The sequence below is a fragment of the Podarcis cretensis genome (assembly GCF_951804945.1).
Source record: "Podarcis cretensis genome assembly, chromosome: 1".
Taxonomy (NCBI): Eukaryota; Metazoa; Chordata; class Lepidosauria; order Squamata; family Lacertidae; genus Podarcis; species Podarcis cretensis.
In genome coordinates, this window is record NC_137170.1 from 109,088,103 (window position 1) to 109,112,254 (window position 24,152).

The window sequence follows — 24,152 nt, forward strand, 5'->3', positions numbered from 1 at the left end:
TGGAACTGAATGCTTTAGTACCAATATGTTACAAACATATAGGAATTCTTGACTCGTAAATCATTTTAAAAGATAAAGTGACTACAGCTGATCACTAAAACAAAATAAAAATAAATCACACAATATTTGAATACCAAATTGAAAGATTAAGAAATGTTACTTAAAAAAAAATCGCTGGACATTTTATTACAATGGCTATAAAACTGCCATACATGCTTTAAAAAAATCAATATTTAGTGACATCAGTTTAAAGTACCATATTACATTCATGCAGAATTTTGCCCATGAGCAAAGTTTTTTTTTTAAAAAAATATATATTGCCATGAACTCTTCCTCTTTCTAGAATGGTCACCTATATGTGGTGTTTTGTTTTAAAGTTCTTCCCATTCCGGTTAACTGCAGCTGCATCTCATGCATCCAGCATTAAGAAAAGTTTTTGTGTGCTGGATAAAACAAATTGAGCTGATTTAGATGCAACATTATGTGCATGAGCCTCAGGTTGCACGAGCGACCCCATTCCCTTCTCCTGTGGGGATGCTCACAATGAGATTTAGGGTAATATCCAAAGCTCAGCACATGTAATTCCGCTGGTGCAACAGGACTTTTGTTTCCTCTCCTCTCTCCACATGCCCACAAAATCCTTGGAGACAAGACCATCTGCAGTAAATTGCTCATGGATTGATCAAGCAGGAAGAATATGTTATAATTCTATCACATAATTTTGAGTAACAGATAATACTCCTAATAGAATCAATTCACCTTAACACTGATAGCTTCCGTTCCATATGCTGCTCTGGGGCTTCTCCTGACCTTCTGGGGCAGATTTAGCAAGGGCACGGGGGTGTGCAAGGGAGGAGAGCGGGGAAAGACCCGCTGCACTGGTGGGAATCGTGCTGGCTTTGGCTAGTGCAACAATTTGGTTTAATATGGCCCTTAATTTGCAGCTCTTCCCCTCAATACGGAAAGGGGAAAGAAAACACCACTGGATTTTGCCAGTATGAAGAATACAAGACTGAACACTTTTAAGCTACAATTTAATACTTACCTGAAGAGGTGATAACGCAAATGGGCTTAATCCCATTGGACTGGGGGAAGAGGCAGAACCAATAATTGGGGATGGGACAGGTGAGGGTGACTTGGATGGAGGATGCGAATGAGGAGTTAGTGAAGAAGAAGAAGCGGCAGCTGGTGACTCTATGTGGGTAATGGATGTGTCATCACAAGGAGTTCTAGGCAGAAGGCTGAACCACTGTCTGCTCTTTTCTGTAAGAGTCTTTAACAACTGGTCGTTTGATATTAATGGGGAGCTGTAAAATTTCCCTGGTCCAGTTGAAGCAGAATTAAAGAGATTATTCGGATCTGACTTTTCACCACTGCTTTGTGATACAGAGGCCTGGTGGCTGCAGAGTGAGGCTTTGGAGCTGTTTTGATAAGGCAATGAGCACCCATTTGCTGCACTGCCATTGGCTTTCTGGGCTAGAATTTCTGAGTCAGGAGGCATTTTCGCTACCTCCAACAGCTTGCTCAACTTTGAAAAAGAGCCAGGCTTTTGCAGGAACAGATTCGTGCTGTCCTTCTCTTTGAGATCTTCTTTCTGATTACACTGGTTTGTGGTTAAGCAACTTAATTTTTCTTCCGAGGTCTCAAACATTTCTTCTTTGATGTGAATGCTTTTGGCCTTTTTCAGCTTCTCTTTTTCTTTTGCAATTTCCTCCAGACCTGCATGCAGAGAAAATGCTCATTAAATTACCATCCACGATGGAACCTTTCTGTTAATTACAAATCGCTAGAAAAACGATGTTGTCAGCTACCTTCACACACCTATTTGGAAAATGTACTCCTGATTTACAAAGTAGGTTTAAAATGGGAATAAATATTTACTGTTTGAACTGAAAATGGGGTAGGATTTCCACCTATCTCATAATCAACTGTCGTAAACAAAAGTTTATAACCAACATGCCTAAGGCAAAGGGGTGGGTTTGACCCAAAACATGAAGCAAACCAGAATCTTCTCCATTTCAATGTGGACGTGTAACATCTGAATGTACACCACATTTATGTCGAGTTCTTCCTGGCAGACCAAAATAGATCTGTGTATGGAATTGATTCCCATGCACAGACACGATTCTGTGGATTGGGGTTTTCATATTTAAGTATTCTGAAATACATATAATCAGAAACTTTATTAGCCCTCTGCTTAAAAGATGAAGGGCCTATTTTTTTTCCCCAGAAGGAAGGAATCTGCCACCCCCACCCCCATAATTTCCCTTTTCTTCTTCTTCTAGCCCTTTACCATGTGTCAACAAGCATTAATAAAGAATCTTCACAAAGAACAAAAGAAAAGGGAGAGTGGCAGGGAAAGGAGCAGACCGACAGCAGGGAGAGGAACTGCTCTACACGGCAAACCATTTGCTCGCTTAGTTTCTGCATCACTTAGTGCAGCTGCATAATTACAGATAAGTGGAGGTCAGTGTTTACGGTCTATGACTGCTGACACCTGCAAGGGTGTTTGCATTTTCTGCAAAATTTGAAATATGATTTTTTCTTGAGGGGGAAGATAACACTGCTTTCATCTTTTATGCCTTCTTCTCAGCAGTTTCTAAAGGGTTCATCCTTTGTGGTGATGCTGCTGCACCTAGGCATTAACAGTAAGAGTAATTTGCAAAAGGAGCAGATTTACAGGGAAGAGAAGTTTGATGTGCTTGCAGCCCCCATTCAGTCCACACCATTTCCCAAAGGCTGTCCCTAATTAGATTCCATCTCTATGTGTGGCTGCTAAGATGCAAGCATCTCATAAGACAAGTGTTTGCTTCCCTTGCAACGTTTCTAGTGATGTGTGCCCAAGGTATCACGCTAGAAACATAGCCGCAGTAAGTTTAAAACAATGGATTGGGTAGATACCTGAAAGTGGAGACACTCATAGGTACTCCAGCCATCAGGCAGTAAGCTTTGGGAGCCACCACACAAACATACTGTTATGTACGGTTATTTTGCTGTGAGAGAACAATGCTTCTGAACCAGAGAAAGCCTACAGAAGGATTGCTCCAATGGGAAGCTTCAGCATTTGCAATCTTTCCCTGCAGCGACACCAAAGACCTTCATTGATAGCTTATCCTGGGCAGACCCTTGCTGAGGGAGAAACCCTGAGCAAAACCTTCAAATGATCTAGGACTCAGCTGCACTGGCAAAGAAAAAACGCTTTGCATGCGTTGTTTTTATGCATTCTAACACTGTGACAGCAGATGGCACTGTGGAGTCCCGTTTTTTGCTTACCCAATTTCTCATACAAAAGTTTGCAATGTGTTCAACTGAAATGCTTCTTTGATGTGTCTAGCTCCAGCCCTAGTCAATCCAAAAACTACCTCCTTACCTTCTCCACTTTCCATGCCTTCAACAAAAATCCCCCCGCACTGGGGCAAAATCCAATATCGACGCCTGTAACGATCCTGGCCAAACATCATTGAACGTAAAGAATGGGAAGCTTCAAACAGCTTTCTTCTGTACTGATTCTGTTGCTGTTGAGTTTTAAAAGAAAGGCACTGTTAGGGTTACAAAGTTTTTTCTTCAATGTTAAGCCAAAAGGTTAGCCGGACGTTGAACAGACGGGGCCGCTTACTGAGGTTTTCGGCTATTTCAGAAACCACGCCTTGATTCTGCCTGCCCCTACCCTTTAGAAAACCAGAGTCAAATTGGTTATGAAGTATCCAGGGCCAGAGGATCCCATTGTGTGGGGTGAGGTTGCCACCTTAAGCAGCGGAAGCCCCTGAGGGAGCACCCCACAGGTACGCCCCCTGCTCTGCTACTGGCGGAGGTGGAAGGGCAGGTGGAGTAGGGAGCGGCAGCAGCAGGTATGCTGGCGCTGGTGACGGGAGCATGGCACTTCCAATTTCACCTCAAGCAGCGAAACAGGACACGCCGCCCCTGAAAGTATCGCATCAGGCAGATTTGAGCCAGTTTGAAAGCTGCCTTCTGCAAGGCTGCCTTCTGTACTGTATTTTGTTACGAACAAAAGGACCAATGGTTTTCATTGCACGACAGCAGATGAAATCTTATTAATCGTGCAACACAACAAATGGTGGGTGGGTGGGTGTGCATGTGTGCGGAGTGGTAAAACTAGCCAGGCCAAGGTGATACTGTAGCTGCTGGTGTGAAATGAATGAGCTCTTTCAACTGACTCTGATAAATAAATAGTGCTCAAATAAAATAAACAGATAAACCAAGTTGTGCTTGAACTCTTGGTGCTGTCATGATTCTGACACTTTCCTGCTTTAGCTGAAGCAAGGAAGCTGAGATAGAACACAAATCATTCATCTTGACAGGAACAGCTGGTCAGGGACAATCACCCATCCGAAGCATGGATGAGCTGGAGGCAAGAACCACAACACAGTGCTGCTCGCTTGAGTTGGATATGCATCAGGCCTGAGTATGTGCACTACTGCAAACCAAGCGTTGGGGGCCAATAGTGGAAGGATATGAACCAGGAAATCCAAGAAATCAGCTTGTTGTCTGATCCTAAATTCCATTTGGTTTTCATTCTACCACTGGGATCAGGAAGCAACTCCCCTCAGTTTCAAAAACAGCTTGCTATGCAGCGTTGGGTCTGCTGTTCGGAAAAAAAAAACAAGTCTAAAGCCCTCTTTGGCTCACAAACTGTTTTCACAGTTCTTTTGATCCTGGCAACTGACTTTCACATGAAAGATGGATGAAACAAGGACCAATATCAGTGCTATAAGGTGCAGTGGTTCAGCACACCCAAGATCAAGGATGAGGTACCTGTTGTGACCCTTCAAATATCGTGGGCCTCCAGCTCCCATCAGCCCCAACCATGATGAATGGAGCTGTAGTTCAGTAGCATCCTGCACCCTCACTAGGACTCCCTGGTAGTCCATATGGCAGACTAGGGCATTATCAGTCATGCTATAAAAGCTGCAGATTATACAGCGACACAGTGCAATCATTTTATTGTAGCACTCTTTCAATACCCCTGGTTTAGCACAACATCACATCATTCTCAGCCATGAAGGAAAGTGTCGTTTAGATTGAGCCTTGCATTCCTGCACTCCCTTTATTTCTTCTCATAGGTTTAGATTAAGTTAGGATGCTTCCAGGCAGCTGTTTATTATGGGATGGTTAATGCACAAGTACACATTTTTCTCCAGAGTGTCCAAATAAGGTTGGCATAAACCCCCTGCCCCCAATTTAATCCAGATTTGCCCCTTCTTGGGAAAATCTAGTAAGGAAAACAACTGAAATCTGTTGGCAATGAATCATTCGTGATATCTGAATGATGACTTATTAAGCCCCCACCTGGAAGCACCCTCAGGTCCAGGGCTAGTCTTAAATATTTTGCACCTAATACTAATGGCCCTTCTCTTCCCGCAATCCATACTAGAGCCATTTTGTTTCTTTCTGTTGTCTCACTGTAAGGTTGACCCTGGTTAAGCCAATGCAGTTAAGTCCAATTATTTCAAATGAAGACTAAAGACCTATTTAGGGAAAATTGTCAGCTATCTAAATAATGCACACTTAAATAAAAGGCGCAAACTTTTAATTTACGGAGGCAGCTTACCTTAGTCAGTTTGTCAATCTGTTTCTCTAGCTCCTCCACACTTGCTGTCTGGTCCCCATCATCCTACCACCAATAAACAAAATGTGGTAGGGCATTATTCACTGTATACTAATCATGTTTTTATAGGCTGCTATTGTAACATCAGAGGCTCATGGGATATGCCTTTAAAAAATCACTAAAGCTTAACAAAGACATGTATTTATCATGGGATCTTTAATCTCTGCAACAACTTCACACACCCTAATTCCCTTAGCCAGGCACAAGTATGACAGATGAACAAGTATGGCAGCCTATGCTGAGGCTGCAGAGAAGACCTCATTGGCTCACAAGCCTTGGCTGTATTTCCCCAAAACTCAGAGCTTTGACTAATGGCTTGGGCAAGGATGGAATGCTGTGCTAAATGGCCACAGTACTTTTTTAGAAGAAGAAGAAGAAGAGTTTGGATTTGATATCCCGCCTTTCACTCCCCTTCAGGAGTCTCAAAGCGGCTAACAATCTCCTTTCCCTTCCTCCCCCACAACAAACACTCTGTGAGGTGACTGGGGCTGAGAGACTTCAAAGAAGTGTGATTGGCTCAAGGTCACCCAGCAGCTGCATGTGGAGGAGCGGAGACGCGAACCCGGTTCCCCAGATTACATGAGAACCACTCTTAACCACTGCACCACACTGGCTCTCACACTGAAGGGTATGTTTTTAAAAAACATACCCTCCTCTACACAGGGCAAGACAGTTAAGAAAGCCATGTGATACCCTCTTTCCTCCTCTGCTGAACTGGTGAATGGAATGTCAAAATCTGTACACCAAACAGACTCTACCTCCTTTCACAGTATTTCAAAACAAACAGAATAGAACTTTGATACACATGACAATTGTAGCATATGACTTTCAACCGGAGGAACCACCACTGCCTTGAGCCCTTTAGTGCCTCAGCCCTAACTCATCCCTCCTGTACCATCTGCTCCTATCCTAGTACTCTATCAGCTGTCACTGAAATTGCTAGTTAGTGGTCCCTTGGTGATCAATACTCTTGACTCCATCCTTTGGCATTCACCTGAGGACTGCAGCCCAAGGATGTAAGATATTCTAAAATATAATTTAGTTAGCAAGGATCTGTAAAAAAAAAAAAAGCCATGATCTTGAAAGTTCATTCCAAGCATTTTTCTCAAAGTCAATAATGGACTCTAAGCCTTTGGAGAGAATTTAGAAGTGTATTTCAACATTTGTATGAAACTATAAGGCAACTTCATGAGATAAATTTGATACAAAGAACACACTGTACTACTGTTATTGACACTTTAAAAATAAAGACTGATTAAAGTTTAAATTTTTCTTGATGGACAGAAAATTGGAATTCTTTAAGAAGAATATGAACCTAGGCCAGGATTGAAAGAACAATGAGATTAGCTCAGGGGGCTTCATGCTCTCCCTTGCCCCCAAACAGCAGCCCAGCAAATAGCTTCTAAAACTGACGGAAGTTTCGAAAACAGCTGGTTAAAAAAATCTAGCACAAACCTGCAGCTCTTTGTATCTTGGCCCTAGCTTAGAAATGCCTCATAGAATTATGATTCTAAGGTGCTCAAGTAAATTACTGGGAATTATATGCTCTCTTAGCACTTTTAGAATAAAAATGCAGTCACTCTTAAAGTTTCTTTTAATCCACAGAATTCTAACTAGATTTATTTTAAAGGCTACTCCAGGGGTACTCAGTGCTGTGCTTTCCAAATACTCTTGGAACTCCAGCTCCCATTAGTCCTCAGCAAGCACGGCCAATGACCAGGGATGGTGAAACTGGAATCCAACAACACCTGGAGGGCACTACGTTGGCTAAAATTGGTTTAAAACCTAAACATGCGGATTAAGCAATTGAGTAGGCATTAGAATTCGTCACCTCATCTTCGCAAAGATCTGCTTTCTTCCCCTTCTTGTCATCCTTGTCTTCATCATCCTCATCATCTTCATCGGCTTGATCATCACTGTAGTCATCGTCGTCGTCATCATAATCGCTGTCTCCTCCCTTCCGCCTCCGTTTTCTGCCTGGCGTGGGTGTACCCAATGAATGCTGTTCTTCTCCCAAATCACCTCCTCCTGTAACATCTCTCTTGCCTGTTTTCTTGGCATGAATGATTCTAAGCCTTTAAACACACGGCAGATAAACAATATTACCAAATGTTGCCGTAGCATAAGGAACTCCTCCACACTTCACCAAGGATAAGTCATATGCTTAGGCTCCTGTTATTTAGCGATTTTCAGTTGCCTTGTTATTTGCGACCATTAGCTCAGCACATGAGAAAAGTAGTTCACCAACATGGATTCCTATCTGAGATGAATATTTACTTGGTGCAAAACGAAAAATCTTAACTGTTATTTGACGTGAATGTTCAGGAAACAGAAAGCTTCTGGCTCTTCAGAATAGAATTTAGTCCTTCACTGAATATTTTAGCTCTGTTGTGAATTTTACTGCATGTACAAAATCTTGCATAAAGCACTCCAGGACAAGAAGAGGTTTCAACAGCTGTTCCTATAAGCTGAAGATGCAACTCTTTTCAACCATTTATAAATCTACTTCATCTCCTTTTTTAATGTACGTTTTTAAAGTCAACTCGTGTTAGAAAGGTTATAAAATTTGGCTTACGTATAGGTGAGAATAGTATTACATTTGACTGTGGAATATCTGAACACAAAACTTTCCCCAAGTGTCTGTATTCTAATTCACATAATTAAGCAGGAAAGAGCGTTATGCAGGAGGCTAATCTTGAAGCACTGTGGGCGGCAGAAGCCTGAGTTTCATTTTTTATGAAACAAAATAAACTTACATACCAGTAAGTACAGTTGTAGTAGCCCTTCCTCATCTCTTACCCTACAAAACAAGATCCCATACAGCAGATGTTATAGCTCTAGCTACCAGGAATCTATCAGTCAAATATACTGAAACAACCTAGGAGGTATTTTAATAGCCAGGCCAAATATCCATTTGTAACATTCTAGCGTCTAACGGAATTTGGGGAGATATGAAAATGTGTGTGCTTGGAAAAGGGAAGGATTTTAGAAGGAAGGAAAGGAAAGGAAAGGGGGAGAGTACGAATCAGGGTGGCAAAAGTAGGTAAATTATGAGAGACCGATGCTGCTATGAATTTTGCCGTCTCTTATTCTTCCTTTCTTCTCCTGCCTTAACAAAACAGTATTCCATACAGCAAGTAGAAATGATGCAGTGTGGCTGGCTTCTTAAAAAGTAGCCATGAAGAAGCCTATAATTTAAAAAGGAGACAAGCTTGAGGGTGCTCATCAGTTTCTAAAGTGTAAATAAAGAATCAAGTATGGCCTAGTATTCTTAGCTATTCTTAATAAACAGTTCTTAATAAACTGTTCTCCCAGTCCAAAATACAAACTAAAAAGAAAAAGACTATCATTGACAGACAGTCAAGCTGCTTACAGTTTATTGTTTATTTTATTTTTAAAAAACAGTCCATGCAAAGAAATGTAGGCACCTCAGGTGTAAACATCTGCATCACTGTTATTGCAGAACCAGTTGATGTGGCATTTTTGGTCTTGCACTGGCATAGCTCTTGCAATATTTAAGGCTGAGATTACAGGTTTTAGGACTGGACAGTGAGCTTGAAGATTTTTTTTAATCTGCAACTCCAAAACTCATTAATTTTAAAAATGCATATTTAATTCCCTTAGGAGATCACGGCATAGTGGCTTAGGTAGCTCTGGTGTATGAATTATTCTAGTCTTCTAAATAGGTGCTGCTGACTTCTTTGTTTGTTTGAGTTGTAACAGCTATGAGTACACAGATTTTGCCTTGTGGCAAAGAGGCAAGTATACAAATTATGCCATCACTTGACTGAGAGCCAGAATGCAATGTTAAAATAACAGTTTTTTCTTCTGCTAAAGCTAAGGACTGAAGACAACATGTAAAGGTACAAAGGAGCACTATAGCATCCAGGACACAAATAAGGGTCCCTAGAAGAAAGGAGATTCCGACTAAACATCAGGATGAACTTTCTGACAGAAAGAGGTGTTCGACAGTGGACCAGAGTCCCACGAGAGGTGGTGGACTCTCCTTTCTTGTATATTTTTGTCATTTTTATCTAGTTAAGATTCCTGCATTGCAGGGAGTTGGACTAGATGACTCTCGAGGTCCCTTCCAACTCCACCATTCTATGACTCTAAGTCATGTCTCAAAAGGGGAGTGCAGTCTAAAAGCTGACCAGTAAAAATACTTCTCTGCCAGACTTCAACAGATGTACAGCAAGAATTTTTTTAAAGGTAGTGATCATGAGGTAAAAACCAACTTGCAAAGGGAATTCCTGTTGAATAAGTAGGAGTCCTCAGCTCAGCCACACGACAGTTAAGAATGAATGGAGATGGAAGGAAGGAAGGAATTAAATTGTCATGTATGATGGGCGGGGGTGAGGAGAAAGCTAAGGATGATGGTAACTAAGAAGGAAAGATTTTAAAAAGCTACGTTTATATAGGATTGTTTGCCAACTTCTTGAAAGGAAAGCCAAAGGAATGAGAGAACCATGAACTCCCCACCCCACCCAGCAATCTAGTACTTACAGGAAAAAGAAGACTTAAAGTTGCCCCTGAGGTAAGAGGCAACAAGGAGGCATTTTCCCAAAGTGGGCTGCTGGGAAACATCAAATTTTCATTTGCCCACAGACAGAAAGATGGAATTTATATAGTATAGGGAAGTTAATGATTGGACATGCCCCACAGACACAACCATGAACCCTGCATGAATTGGGAGCCATTACTATCAGCAGAAGTTCACATATTTTTCTTCCTGAAATTCTTTTAAGTCTCATTTTATTTCTTCTATTTCTCTCCTGTTGTTCTCCTTTATTTCTTCCTTCTTTCTTCTGAGGTGCATTAAGGGAGGAGGGGAAGGTAGAAAAAGAATTAGAGACACAAGCATTGGAAGCCAAGGACTCAGTAAGGACTCCTTGCTTTGCTAGACAAGAAAGAAAAACGACTGAGGAAAAGGAAATGAAGCCTGGCTATGCATACCCACATGGCCATGCATACCTCCTGCGATTCACAATCATTTCAACTTAAAATTCTATGGTAGATGGAGCTGTTATACTTGCTGTATGGAATTTTGTTTTGCATAATGGAGAAAAATAGGGGGCATATATTATCATCCTTAAAAACTTGACAGTTTATGCTTAGCAAACAGATACCGATTACCTCAGTAACTGAATTATTCCCTAGGTGTACCACAGGAAATACTCAGTTTATATAGCAAAATCTGAGGTAATTTTAATTAGTTACATGAATGATTTGCAAGTTTTTCAAGGTGATTAGGGATTAACAATCTGGCCCTGCAAATCTTCTTGCAGAATGAAAGTTCCAATCAGCTTCTACTAATGCCAATAACAATTTGACAGCTCCAGACATCTTGAAATGAGAAGTGATATTGCTTCTTTAAAAAAAATGCAAAATGATTTTCTTCTCATTCTGAATCCTCCTAATCTACCAAACTTCATGTGTCTTTAATGGATTGTGAAAGATAAGCCATGGGCCTTTTAAAAATAATTTCACATCTTAATTTAATAAGGGGAATTACTAAAAGTTTTTTTCTTTATATCACACAATTCCTGTCTCTGGAACTACTCTGTGTATAACAAATTTAAATGAATGCAAAATACTGGAACATTTAAAAGAAATATCACTTACTTCCGAAGTTTGCCTTCAACCATCCACTTATCTCTCCTTAAATTTGACATATAATCTATGTTCTTATCTATTTCACTGTTAAAACAGAAAACAGTTTAATTACTTAGATAATTAATTGAATGATATCATCTATTAAAAAAAAGTCTCAAAAGGCACCTCACTATACACATAGGCCTACTATGTGTATCATGTATCATGAATAAATATTACAGTTGGTTAGTTAAAATATCACGTTGGTAAACAAGCATGATGCCCTGACAGGGTTTCGTTAGCCAACGCACCTTAGATAATTAGATAACACTTACCTGGCTGCTACAGAGGACTTAGAACAGGCGTGACAAACCTGTGGCTCTTCAGATGTTGTCTGTCTACAGCTTTCCTCCCTGATTATTAGCCCATGATGGCTCATGTAAGTTGGAGTCCAAGAACATCTGGAAAACCACAGGTTTCTCATCCCTAGGTTTTGAGGTTCAAACCTTTAAATACACCTTATGAAAACTATTGCCGATTTGTTGTTATTTATTTTCTTGTTACCAGAATCGAAATATAAAATTCACAGCATGCACAAGGCACTTACCTTATAACACTTTTGCTACATGCTAACTCATTAACAAGGAAGGCAAGTACGGAGGCTTTCTGAGCCGGCGTGTGCGCCTGAAAAGCTTTGGTTTTCAAGCTCTCTGTGAGTTCAGTCTGCCCACAATGGCCTTCCATGAAAATCTGCAGAATTTCAGATACGTTGTCTCTGTTGATGCCAACGTTCAGCAAATGGTCCCCGAGGATCGTTTTCACCTGAGAAAGACGTGTGCTCATAAAATAACTGTTCAGAATGGCAGCATAAATGCATTTTTGTTATTTGAAATCAAGGGGAAATAATGCTAAGCCAGAAGCCAGGGGCACCACCATCCATTGACACCCCAGAATTTCTTATTTATTTGTTTAGCTAGTTTGTTTCCTCTCCACAGTTTGCTCGCAGACCCAAGAAGCTGGTTTTTAAATTTAAGCAGTTATTTATATTAATATGCATACACTTTTTGAATGAAAGTTCCTTCCCTACACAAAAGCAATTTATACATTCCTCCTGTTGACTTTAACAGTTTGGGGGTTTGTGCAAACATTACTGAAAGGAAAGAAGCGAAGAGGGGGATGAATGCTTGAAAACAGCTTCATTCGCTGGCTTGTAAAACTCAGGATTGATTTAAAAACAAAAACATGAGTTTAATAACCAGTTTGAGAGGACAGCTGCTCAAAGGAAAGTCTCTGAAAAATACATTTAGGTAATTCTTGATTGCAATCATAACCTTAATATGAAACCAATTCAGTGATAAGAGACAAGCTTATAAAGCAATGTCTGGAATAACTTTTGATGAATGGATTTATAAGGCTTTAAGAGCTAGATTATACTCACCCCTGTTGAAATCCAGAGATGAAAGCAGAAATTGCCTTTAACGGTTAATAAAAACAGTAATCTATTCTTTGATGACATCTGACGCCCAGAACTTGTGCGAATTACAGAAAACTAAACGACTAGGAATATTGCACTACCATGCACCCATAGCACTCACTAGATTCTTGGTACAGTGGTGCCCCGCAAGACGAATGCCTCGCAAGACAAAAAACCCGCTAGACGAAAGGGTTTTCCGTTTTTCGAGGCGCTTCGCAAGACGAATTTCCCTATGGGCTTGCTTCGCAAGATGAAAAAGTCTTGCGAGTCTTGTGAGTTTTTTCCCTTCCCCCCCCCTTTTTCTAAGCCGCTAATAGCGCTAATCCGCTAATAGGGATGCTTCGCGAGACGAAAAAACCGCTAGACGGAGAGACTCGCGGAACGGATTATTTTCGTCTTGCGAGGCACCACTGTACTGCATTAGATGAAGGAGCAGAGAAAGCAGTTGCCCCAGATCAAAAGCCCCGCTGAATCAGGCCAAACACACACGCGCGCACACACACACACACACACACACATATATATATATATACATATCCCAGCATCCTAGTCTCATAGTGCCCAGCCAGAACTGCTTATGGGAAGTCCACAAGCAGGACTTGGGTGAAAAATCACAATCACTTCAATAGGGTTAAGTGAGAAAATGGTTGTAGCCTCGTTCTGTTATAAACCATTTGCTCACTTAACCCTATTGAAGTGCAGCAGTGGCAAGGGGGGGTGGAGGGTAAGTGGCTGTAGCTCTCTCCCTTTGATGCCACTGCCCTTCACCAGGGCAGGATGAGGCAGCAGTGAGGCTGGAGGAGGAGCTCTGGACTGGCAGCAGCAGCACCCCCGCATTCATCCCACCCCATCCTTGTCTCAGCAAGTGGCAGCATCACTGTGACCAGGAAGAGGCCTGAGCCACTTTGCTTCCCTGCATCCCTCCTTCCCCCCTGCCCCACCATGCCGCTGTTGGATAAACATTTATACTTCAACTGGCTTTGGCAGGCTATTTGTGATCAGCATACCAGCTGAGCTCTCCTCAATTTCTTGCTCTCACTGGTAGTTTAGTAAATTGCAGGCCAAGTTTGCAAGGAGATAAACTGTAATCAAACCAACAGCAGTCTCAATTTTTTAGATTTTTTTTTTTGAGGGCCTGAAGGATTGGGGAAACCCCAAGGTTTCCATAAATGGTTAAAAAAGAAAAACCTATATTGTTAAAAAAAAAAAAACCACTAAGTGGGGATGGGGTAGAAATAGAATGCAGTAACCTTGAAGAAAGCATGGCTGGCTGGCATAGCAAACTGGACACCTGCGCACTGTAACATTTTGTTGCAGGTCCAACTTGTTCTAATAAGAATACACTTTGTCACTTAAAGATGCCCCTGATGCATTGCTTGACAGCAGATGAAGAGCTAAACCTGCTTTTTAGGCAGTACCACTTCAGGATATAGTTGGGACTCCCATGACCGAATGCTCCTCCATACAAAAAAATAAAATAAAACCCTTGCACATAGAATAGGTTCCAGGGACTCACGCTTCCCTGACACAAAAGGGTCTCTACCCCCCCCCCCCTTTGTATTTATGTATAGGGATTTATGTTTTGTTATGAAGAGCATTCAATTACGGTACTAAAAAATCAGGGATTTTGAAGTGCTGTAGCCCAGACACACATTTATATCCTCCTCTTCTCTTTGTGAAAACTGGGACATGGATTCTCTCCCCCCCCCCCCCCCGTCTCATACCAAAGTTACCATAAAGAGTATCCATTACCTTGTATCCTGCTATCAGTCCTGGGTCGCAAATCGCAGCTGAGAGCAGCCTCACAAGCAAGTCTTGCACTTCTCCCATGCTGTCGCCTATGTTCAACAACCCCTCTTGAAGGACACTTAAGCTAGGGACATCCAGGTTCACATCAAAGCCAAGGACTTTACCAAAGTTGCGTAGAAACTGCACCACCATGAGACAGTCTGAAAAAGTACTTCCGGAGAGAACCAGGCCCGGGATGCGAGGCAACTCTGGCAAAGGCTGGAAAACAGAGAAGTGTCACCTTGAATGAAAACCGCTTGCAAAGCTAATGCAAGGTAAAAATCTAAAAATAAATACATAAACCCCAATTAGTGCCTAATGACATTTACACACTCCAAATCACAATAGCGCAGCTACTTCGGGGTGGGGGGGACCCATATTTTCCCAGCAACCATATATTTATTATTATTATTTATGAATGGTATTTCTATGCTGGCCCATAATTAAAGTTCTCCAGACTGTATACATAAACACTATTGCAATACAAATGCAATTGCAAATAAATTTCAGTTTCAGTTCTGGGGAAACACGACCTTCTCTTAAGAGTACTGTTTCCCTGAGGTATCGTGCAAATAAGCAAACAGAAGCCCTACATCAGTTGCACTACTGATAATCCAGAGAGAGAGAGAGAGAAGAGAAGTTGCAGTATCTGCAGTATCAGACCAAAAGCCTGTCTAATCCAACATCTTTTTTCTAACGGTGAGGCAACCAGATGCTGCCTTTTGAAAGCATACAAGCAGGAACGACGGAAATAGCTGCAAAGCAAAACTTTTAAAGAGGCATAATGGAGGCTACTGGAGAATTCTAAAAGAGGTGGCTTTGCAAAAGTCTGCTAAATAGGCCACCTGAGGTCCAAACATTCAAACGTCCACTGCTGATTAATAATAAAAAAGACAAAGAATACCATTGTCCTAATATTTACTTTAGAATTACAATTTGAATGTAGACCACACTTGAAATAATATTATCAAGTAATCTAAAGTAAAAGAGGAATGGTTGGAAAGGCAGCCACAGTAAGAAAAATTAATTATTGTAACAATGGCAGATGAAGGAAAAGAGGGGCAACATAAAAAGGGGCAAGGAAGTAAAAAGTAAATTTACATTATTCTGATTACCTTCTGGTCTGCTAAGCACATATCTTCATTAGGCTTCTTTAGCTCCTTAGCCATTTCTAATTCCAATCTTCGCTGTTCCAGTTTACGCTCTTTATTTAATCTCTTTTCATCACGTTTCTCTTGTTTTAACCGCTCCTTTTCCTTAAATAGCACAGAAAGGACAGAAAATTAAAGCCGCACATTCTACTTACAAAGGAGCAATTTAAGAATTTGAAAAGCAGTAGTTATACAATCTTAATAATCACTACAGCAATTAAACCATGTGGATTTAAAATAAAAGGCAACACACACAAACCCCAACTTTTTTAAAAAAGGAAGAACCATCCTGAGGGTTAGATGATCTACAATACTGCTTTTTCGAGCAAATGCCCAAGTCTGCAAGAGACATCCATTTTCCTCACAGGACTTTAAAGAGACAGTATACAGATGACTTGTCCAATACTATATTTCTGCCATTGCTCAGTAGTGGTCAGCTCTGGAATGTGCTTTCAATGTCATGAATTAATCCTGTAGTACGTAAATAACATAAACAAGTGTCTCATGAATACTTAAGAGTGTCTCTCACTACTGGAGAACCCCAGCCTATTCCTAAATCCTTAGGATTAAGGAGGTTTCCCAGAGTTGTGTAGCATGGTGACTAGGGCAGGTTTGGGCCTCAGCACCTCTTCTTTTTGAATAGATTAAAATAACTAACTAACAGTGGTTGAGAGGGAGAGTAAAAAGTTAAAGGTAAAGGGACCCCTGACTGCTAGGTCCAGTCGCAGATGACTTGGGGGTTGCAGTGCTCATCTCGCTTTGTTGGCCGAGGGAGCTGGCGTACAGCTTCTGGGTCATGCGGCCAGCATGACTAAGCCGCTTCTGGCGAACCAGAGCAACGCATGGAAACGCTGTTTACCTTCCCACCGGTGCTTTCAAACTGCTAGGTTGGCAGGAGCAGGGACCGAGCAACAGGAGCTCACCTCGTTGCGGGGATTCAAACCGCCGACCTTCTGATCAGCAAACCCTAGGCTCAGTGGTTTAGACCACAGCGCCACGGTACTTGTACTCAAATGAGTGATTGCTCTTTAAGTAAAATAGGAAGAGTGTATTTGCTATGCACCATGGAGGTGCACAGATTTTTCAACCCTTGAGGCTACCAATCATGGGTATATGCCCAGAGATTTGCTCCAAAAGAAGACAAGTCTTCAAAAACAAGAAATGCTCAGGATCCTCTTGTGCAGTGGATGGGCGGCAGCAGAAGGAGGGAATCTTCTCTTCTGCTGCAGCTCCTAGAGAAAGATGGCACCCTGTTTTGAAGGAGTGGATTTCCAAGGTACAATGGTGTGCAGGGAGCTGTGGGGGAAAGGGAGAGGCGGGACAGGGCCATTCTGTGAGTTAGGATCCAAGCCACTGTCTTAATTTACTTTTTATGGGGGGGGGATGTCGTTTCATGTTGCCAGGATTCCAGCTAGTCGTATGGGCAACTATCAGCCGCTAACAGATCTCCATAAAGCAACAAGAAAGATGGCAGAAGTACATGCAACAAATATATGTGCAGAATGAGACCCAGAAACTGCTTTAGAACAGACACAAGCAGATTGGAATAGACTTTACTAAACAAGACATCTGAATCAGTGCCTCGTGAAATACAATCAAATGAATTCTTACCAGACGGTATAGAAAAAAATATGCATTTTAAAACAATTACTTGATTTGAGTTTTACTAAGTTTTACTAAGGTGGTTTTACAGAGGTGGTCATATAATATTGTGGCTTTTGAAATAATGCAGAATAATATATTTGTTCAGCTAAGTCTTCCTCTCACTGCACTGCCTTTTCTTGCCCATATTATGTGTCTCTCACAAGGCAAATAGCAGATTCAGGGGGACAGCAATTTTCATTGAAACCACAGTGCAGGAGCCCAAACATAACTCACCGGCGACTGCAATTTAAATAATAAAAATGAGGCACTTTGAGTGGGTTCATAGATTTAACGTATTATCAGTGCCACAAAGGAGGAAAATACACAAATAACTAGTTCATTTTATCTACACAAGCAGGGGGTGGGGGGTGGGCAGGGCAGGAAAATAAGTGTTCTTTCCAGAGGGATAGGATCTACAGTGAGGAATGTAAAATTATATTGTTTGTTTTAAGACAACACAGCATTATGGAAAAATATAGGCAATGCAAAGGAGTGCTTTGACCAATTGCTATAAAACTTTACAACATCTATGACTGTAAACCCTTTCTGCCAGTGCATATTGCAATATTACCTCTGGTATATGGTCAATGTTTTTTGCCTTTTATGATGCTGCTGGGTACCTTAGATTTTTGTTCTGGGCTTAATTAAAAGTGAGAATCTGTTTTCTGCGACAGTGACTCACACTCAAATTTCAAAGGCATAAATTTTAAGATACAAGGGAATACTGGAGGTCGCAAGGAGAATAAAAGAACGCTAATAAAGCAGAAGTTTACACAAGGCAGATACAAAAGGAAAAATCCTCACAACTACTGGACAGCTTGGCAGAAGATCAAACCATGGGTGCACTGCAGAAACAGGCATGTTGGTGTGTGTCTGTGTGTATTTACCACCCTTTATAACATTTATTCCAGGATGCTTTCCAAAGCAAATTAAGAAAAACAGCATAAAGATATAGGATAATCAAACCAACTACAACAAAGATATAGGATCAACAAAATCAACAAACAAATAACACATGCTGGCAATTTTAAAGCTAGTTAATAACCAACTGATGGGCCTTAAGACATGTGTAGGTATCACTATACCAGTGGAAAGGAGCGTTGTCTGTAGGGCTTTCAACCTGGCTAGTATATATTCCAAGAAAGAGAGAGTTCCACAGTCTTAAATATACCTCCACAGGCTTAAACACACCACCACTAGAATGCCAATGGCAGTAAGGCTTGAAAGAGGGCAGGGTACTGAGGTCTAGGATCCACAGGATCAAACACCTTACCCCCCGGCCCATTCTCCTAAAAAGGCCAAAATACTATGCTAGCTCTGCAGCTGCTGTAGCAATTTCTTCTCTCATTAATATCAATAGCAGGAGGAAGCCAAAAATGTGACCCCCCCCCACTCTGCCCTAACTGGACTCAGCCAAGAGGACTTAGGAAGTGGGAGATCCACCATGGGATCTCTCTCGTCACCATGTGCTATGATATTTCCACCCTCTGCCCAATATTGGCTGTGACAATGGGGTCTGGGCCACAGGGTGTATACCTACGAGCAGGGGTGCCATCTTGCCCTCAGGATTGTGGGTGCCTGCCGCCACAACAATCCATGTCCGAGCCTTGCCCACCCCCCCAAGGGTGCTTTGCTGGCTGACTGCGGAGGGCAGAGCTGAATTGCTTCTCTCTCGGAGGCAGTGCTGCTGCTGCCTGCCGGCTTTTCTCATACAGTGGTACATCGAGTTACAGACACTTCAGGTTACAGGCACTTCAGCTTACAGACTCCGCTAACCCAGAAATAGTACCTCGGGTTAAGAACTTTGCTTCAGGATGAGAACAGAAATCGCGCGGTGGCGATGGCGCGGCAGCAGGAGGCCCCATTAGCTAAAGTGGTACCTCAGATTAAGAACAGTTTCAGGTTAAAAACGGACCTCCAGAACGAATTAAGTTCTTAACCCGAGGTACCACAGTACTTTGTGGGTGCCGGCCCCTGCAGTTATATAACTGTGGGTTCCCAAGCAACCACAGCCCCTTGGGAGTTGGCTCCTAGGCTTATGAGACACCGTAGATCTTGCTTTTCCATGGTCTACCGTATAAAGAAATATTGCATGGCAAAGGTACAGTGTGCAGGGGGAAATAGTCATGGGGAGAGTCTGGACAAGAGATGCAATCTATTTGTGCATGGCCTCAATACCTTACATGAGGGCACATTGGGTAGAGAAGAATCACGCTGATTGGATTGCAGTGTAATTTATATTACCTGACTACCAAAATACTCGGCTTGCAAATAAATAGTGCCACTTCTCTGTGTTGCTCAAAGAAGGTGCTGTGCATCTTAAAGGCTCAGGAAAACACATTTGTTGGCTACACACAACCTGCAGGTCCTACTGCACTCCTTCCCCTCCTGAAGTCATGCTATTCTTTCACCATTGTGCTGGGGAAATGACATTTAATCATCTGCAGTGTTACTTACACCAATTTCAAATTAATAAAACATTCTTGGCTCTCGCACTCAATTTTATCGATTTTAAACGGTCAAAGTGTATACGCAGAACACTTAAAACTGAAAGATGGGTTTTGTTAAGTAAAACTAGGTCTGGAATCCCGCACGGCATGTTCAATAGGAAACGAGGTAATATAAATCTTTAGCAATGATGGAATATCCACAGCGCAAGAATCACCCGGGTGCTGTGAATTTAATTCTGCTTTCAAACTGCTTATTAGACAACTTGTGAAACCTGAGATACACTCCCATATTATGACTGCCTACAAAACTGCTGACAGAGCTGCTTAGTGATAAATGCATGTTTAACAACCTTTTGTTGTTTATTGATCCTCTGAGAATTGGGTTGGGGGGAACCTATAGCATAATGATAATATTTCGCTACGCAGTTTTATGCAAGCAAAATGGATTTAAGTTTGTATTTGCTATGCTGATGGGGCCACTCCAGATCCAGGGCTGCACGCGTCCACGCAAAGGGCGCCCCCCGTTTTAAGTGGGGAGCGGTCATTGTCTGGAATTTTAATGGCTAAAATAAGAGAACTTGGGAAAGCCCCGAAAAAAATATATACCGTAATCATGGCAACACAGCCCATACCATAAACCACTCAAATAGTCCACGGTTTCTCATGATACTACCAATACAGAAGGAAGGCCATAGTGAATGTCCTACTGGCGGGCATAGTCAGATGTACAGTGCCATCAAGATTGCGCCTTCTCAGCACAACGGAATTTTCTCTCCAGGGAGTAGCCCCTTCACTCTGGAGAGAGCTGATTGTTCTTATTATGAGGACCACTGCAACATTTATGGAATGGTTTTTATTGCTGTTATTTTAACACATTTGGATTGCTTTCTAATTAACGTTTATCATAGGTGCCAATTCCCTGGGGCGCTGGGTGCCCGAGCATCCATAAAATTCCCCATAAATAGGCCAGGCACCCACAAATTTTGGTGCTATGGCAATGAATCTTGAATGGCAAACATGGCCCTGGGCACTCATGGTTGCAGGGCCAAGATGACACACCTGGTGTTTATTATCCATTTGCTTCTGTGGTTGTAAATGGGATTTTTTGTTGTTTAATGGATTTATTGCAAACTACCCTGGGATCGAAGGGTGGATAAACGATGGAATAAATAAACATTGTTGCATCTCACTTTGCTTGTTATTAGTCATTTGCAACTGGAAAACTTGAGATATCGATTTATCACATACCATCCCTCTTTATAAACTCTGATGATTCCTAAGGCACTATCTCATAGAAGGTTACCTCCACTTTTATTTAAAGTTACACACAAGAGAATGCACGCCACTGAGCAAAAGCAGGGAAACAGCAACATAGTGCAGGGCTCTGGCAATCTTTAATCTGGCCTGTCTACACAATCCAAAAGCCTGCTTGAATAGGCACTTCAAACATGGTGCTTCAAAAGGTATGCAACTCCCTTCCATTTTCAAAATTAAAGGTAATAATTTGGGGTGCTGTGCTGAACACATCTTTCACAGTTGCTAAATATTTTGTTTTAGTTCAGTTTAGTCCTTTCTGGAGTTCAGTGGTAAACCACCTGTTTTGCTTACAGAAGGACCCAAGTTCAGTACCAGGCACGTGAAGTTAAAAAGTTCAAGTAGCAAGTGATGCAAAAGACCCTCCTCCACCCAAGACCTTGAAGAGTCACTAGGAGTCAGAGTAGACTGGGGGTTTCTTTAAACTTAATAATAATAATTTATTATTTGTACCCCGCCCATCTGGCTGGGTTTCCCCAGCCACTCTGGACGGCTTCCATCAAAAGACCAAAAATACACTAAGATGTCACACATTAAAAACTTCCCTGAACAGGGCTGCCTTCAGATGTTTTCTGAATGTCAGGTAGTTGTTTATCTCTTTGACATCTGATGGGAGGGCGTTCCACAGGGTGGGCGCCACTACCGAGAAGGCCCTCTGCCTGGTTCCCTGTAGCTTTGCATCTCGCAATGAGGGAACCGCCAGAAGGCCCTCGGCGATGGACCTCAGCATCCGGGCAGAACGATGGGGGTGGAGATGCTCTTTCAGGTATACTGGGCCGAGGCCGTTTACGAGCTATAGCATTACTAGATTTCCCTTACAAGAGGACTCAGAAATAAATTCCACTTACTCTTGTTTCAGACGAGGGAATTGGCATGCTACAGTTTGTTTCTTTTGAAATCCGAAAAGCTTCGCTGAATCAAATTTTATCTGTCTCATGCAATTTAAAAACATATCTGAATGGATTTTTCCTCTTGCTGCGTTTCACAACACTGATATAAATTCCTTTTAACTGCAAACTGTTTAGTTATATGTGATTTTGCTTTACTTAATCATCTCTATTTGCAGTATGTCCAATTAGATTTTTTTTTTTTGTCCAATTAGATTTTTTAGAGAGATTTGATTTAGAAAAATAATAAGAATTTAAAAATGAAGTTGCGGACTTTTTAAATGCTGGCCTATGGATGTGTGGTGATTAATAGCACACATTGCAACTGGGCCAATTTGCTCTTATTTGTTTTATAGGCTGTTGTCATACAGTGTATCTCATAATTCTACCCACTGACAGCCTTCTTTAAAAAAATCCAACAATGAAGCACTTTATTTAAATAAAATTAAGTATCATATTAAATAAGGGCCCAACCCTTAAATATTTTGCTGCAAATCTCGTACCTCTAAAATTGATGGCACCACTAAAACAGGAATAAAATAGGCATTGCTATATAAGCACTGTCAGTGCAAGACCAAGGCTTGGATCCAAAGGTAAGCAGAGCGAAGGAAGCTCATGAAAGGAAACTTCCCTATCATTTCCTCTTCACTACAGCCACCTATATCCCTACCAAAGCTTTGGAGGGCCTTCAGATGTGGAACGCAGCATGGAATGTGGAACAGGGCATGGGGGCTGTTGGTGAAGGTGGTGTTGTCCGAGCCTGTATCTCATGCTCGATTTAGAAAGGAAGATCCCTTGTCCTTTGAGATTGCCTTTCAAAAGGGTCTGACAGAATGTTAAAAGAGCTTAGAAGTAAATCCTGAAGGATATAAGGTATCTAACGAAGGAGGGCATGAGAAACTGCAATGCATAACTTGGAACAGATTCATTAATTTTACATTAATCAGGACAAAAGAAGAGTACAGTACAACATGATGCTTTGAAAGTCAGGTGGGAAGAAAATGCCATACCCTACTGAAATGCTGATGGCAAAACCCACCAGAGTTATAGTCCGATTCCTCAGGTGCAGGGGATGAGAAAAACAAACACCGCTTTGGAATATTATTCACAATGGTAGATCTGCCCCCGTGATTTACAAATGGTTCATGTCTCCAGTGTCACTGTTCAAAAACTTTACATGGTTTATGAATTAGAACTTACAAATCGCTTTCATCTACATTATATAGGTCTGTGACTCCTGTGATCAGCTGCAGGTTTTCGAAACCTCCCCTGGTGGAAGGCTTCTTCCTCGCTACTCTAAGGTTGCATATTCTATATTCTAATGCTTTTACATCAGGTCTAGGACCCCATAGTTTTGAGAGTGTTGTGTACGCTCTATGCCAAGCCTTGTCTCTTCTGCATACTAGGTCAGACTACACAGGCAGACAGGCAGGTGGGCAATGCATCTGCATAATGAACCAAAAAGTTACCTCCATACTATGACAGTTTTCAGAGTCCACAAAATAAGACCAACAAACCTAATGGAAAGTACTATATATACACTTGGGGAGAAATAAAATCACATTTTGCCACATAAAATTTAGAAGTATGAAATGACCTAACTGCAAAACACAGAGGAAGCAGATACATTTTCCCCATTCAACGTAAGATGATTTTGTGCCCGTGAAGTTATTTATCAATTCCGATTTTAAAAAATATATATATTGTAGAGCGAGGAAAAGCTTCTATGTGAAGAACAAGGGAGGGGGGGCTATCACCCCATTTCAGAATTGTGATTTATTTTTATTTTTTCCCTTTTTCCCCTGTACAAAGAATGAGGAAAATAATATCCCGTTTCAGAGTTTTGTACTCACCTCAGCTTTTTTGCGTGCCTCCATAGCTTTCATAAGCATCATATGCTGCCTTCTCCTTTCCCGTTCCTATTAGAGCAGATAAAATCAGAACAAAGCAGCACTCCCACCTCAGGCATCACATTTTTTTTTTTTTATTCCAAAAAGCTCAACAGGACATGTTTAGCATTAATAGACAAGTCAGGGGTATATGCTAAATAAAAGACGAAAATAGCCAAGTTTGTGCATGTTTTAGTTCAGGTTTAGAAAGCAAATACAAGGACAACTGAAAGCAAAAAAGGTACAGCGATGAACATGGAGACAGTGTAAAACAGAAGCATACAGATTTACTTATGGTCAGTTGTGAGGCTCCTTCAGAAGCTGGCAGAAAAAA

At 41.5% G+C, this 24,152-nt stretch overlaps 1 protein-coding gene across 16 annotated transcripts in view; it reads right to left on the reverse strand.

The window, feature by feature from the left end:
• The window catches only part of BAZ2B (bromodomain adjacent to zinc finger domain 2B), a 188,042-nt gene that overhangs the window by 13,246 nt on the left and 150,644 nt on the right, over positions 1-24,152 (reverse strand). For all 16 annotated transcript variants that reach the window (XM_079975160.1, XM_079975163.1, XM_079975148.1 and 13 more), the window contains 9 exons: positions 23,783-23,848; positions 15,599-15,739; positions 14,448-14,702; positions 11,829-12,043; positions 11,252-11,326; positions 7,458-7,701; positions 5,570-5,632; positions 3,371-3,515; positions 1,046-1,719 (listed from right to left, as the gene is read on the reverse strand). In XM_079975160.1, the coding sequence (XP_079831286.1) occupies positions 1,046-1,719; positions 3,371-3,515; positions 5,570-5,632; positions 7,458-7,701; positions 11,252-11,326; positions 11,829-12,043; positions 14,448-14,702; positions 15,599-15,739; positions 23,783-23,848 (1,878 nt within the window). The remainder of the gene's footprint in view (positions 1-1,045; positions 1,720-3,370; positions 3,516-5,569; positions 5,633-7,457; positions 7,702-11,251; positions 11,327-11,828; positions 12,044-14,447; positions 14,703-15,598; positions 15,740-23,782; positions 23,849-24,152) is intronic.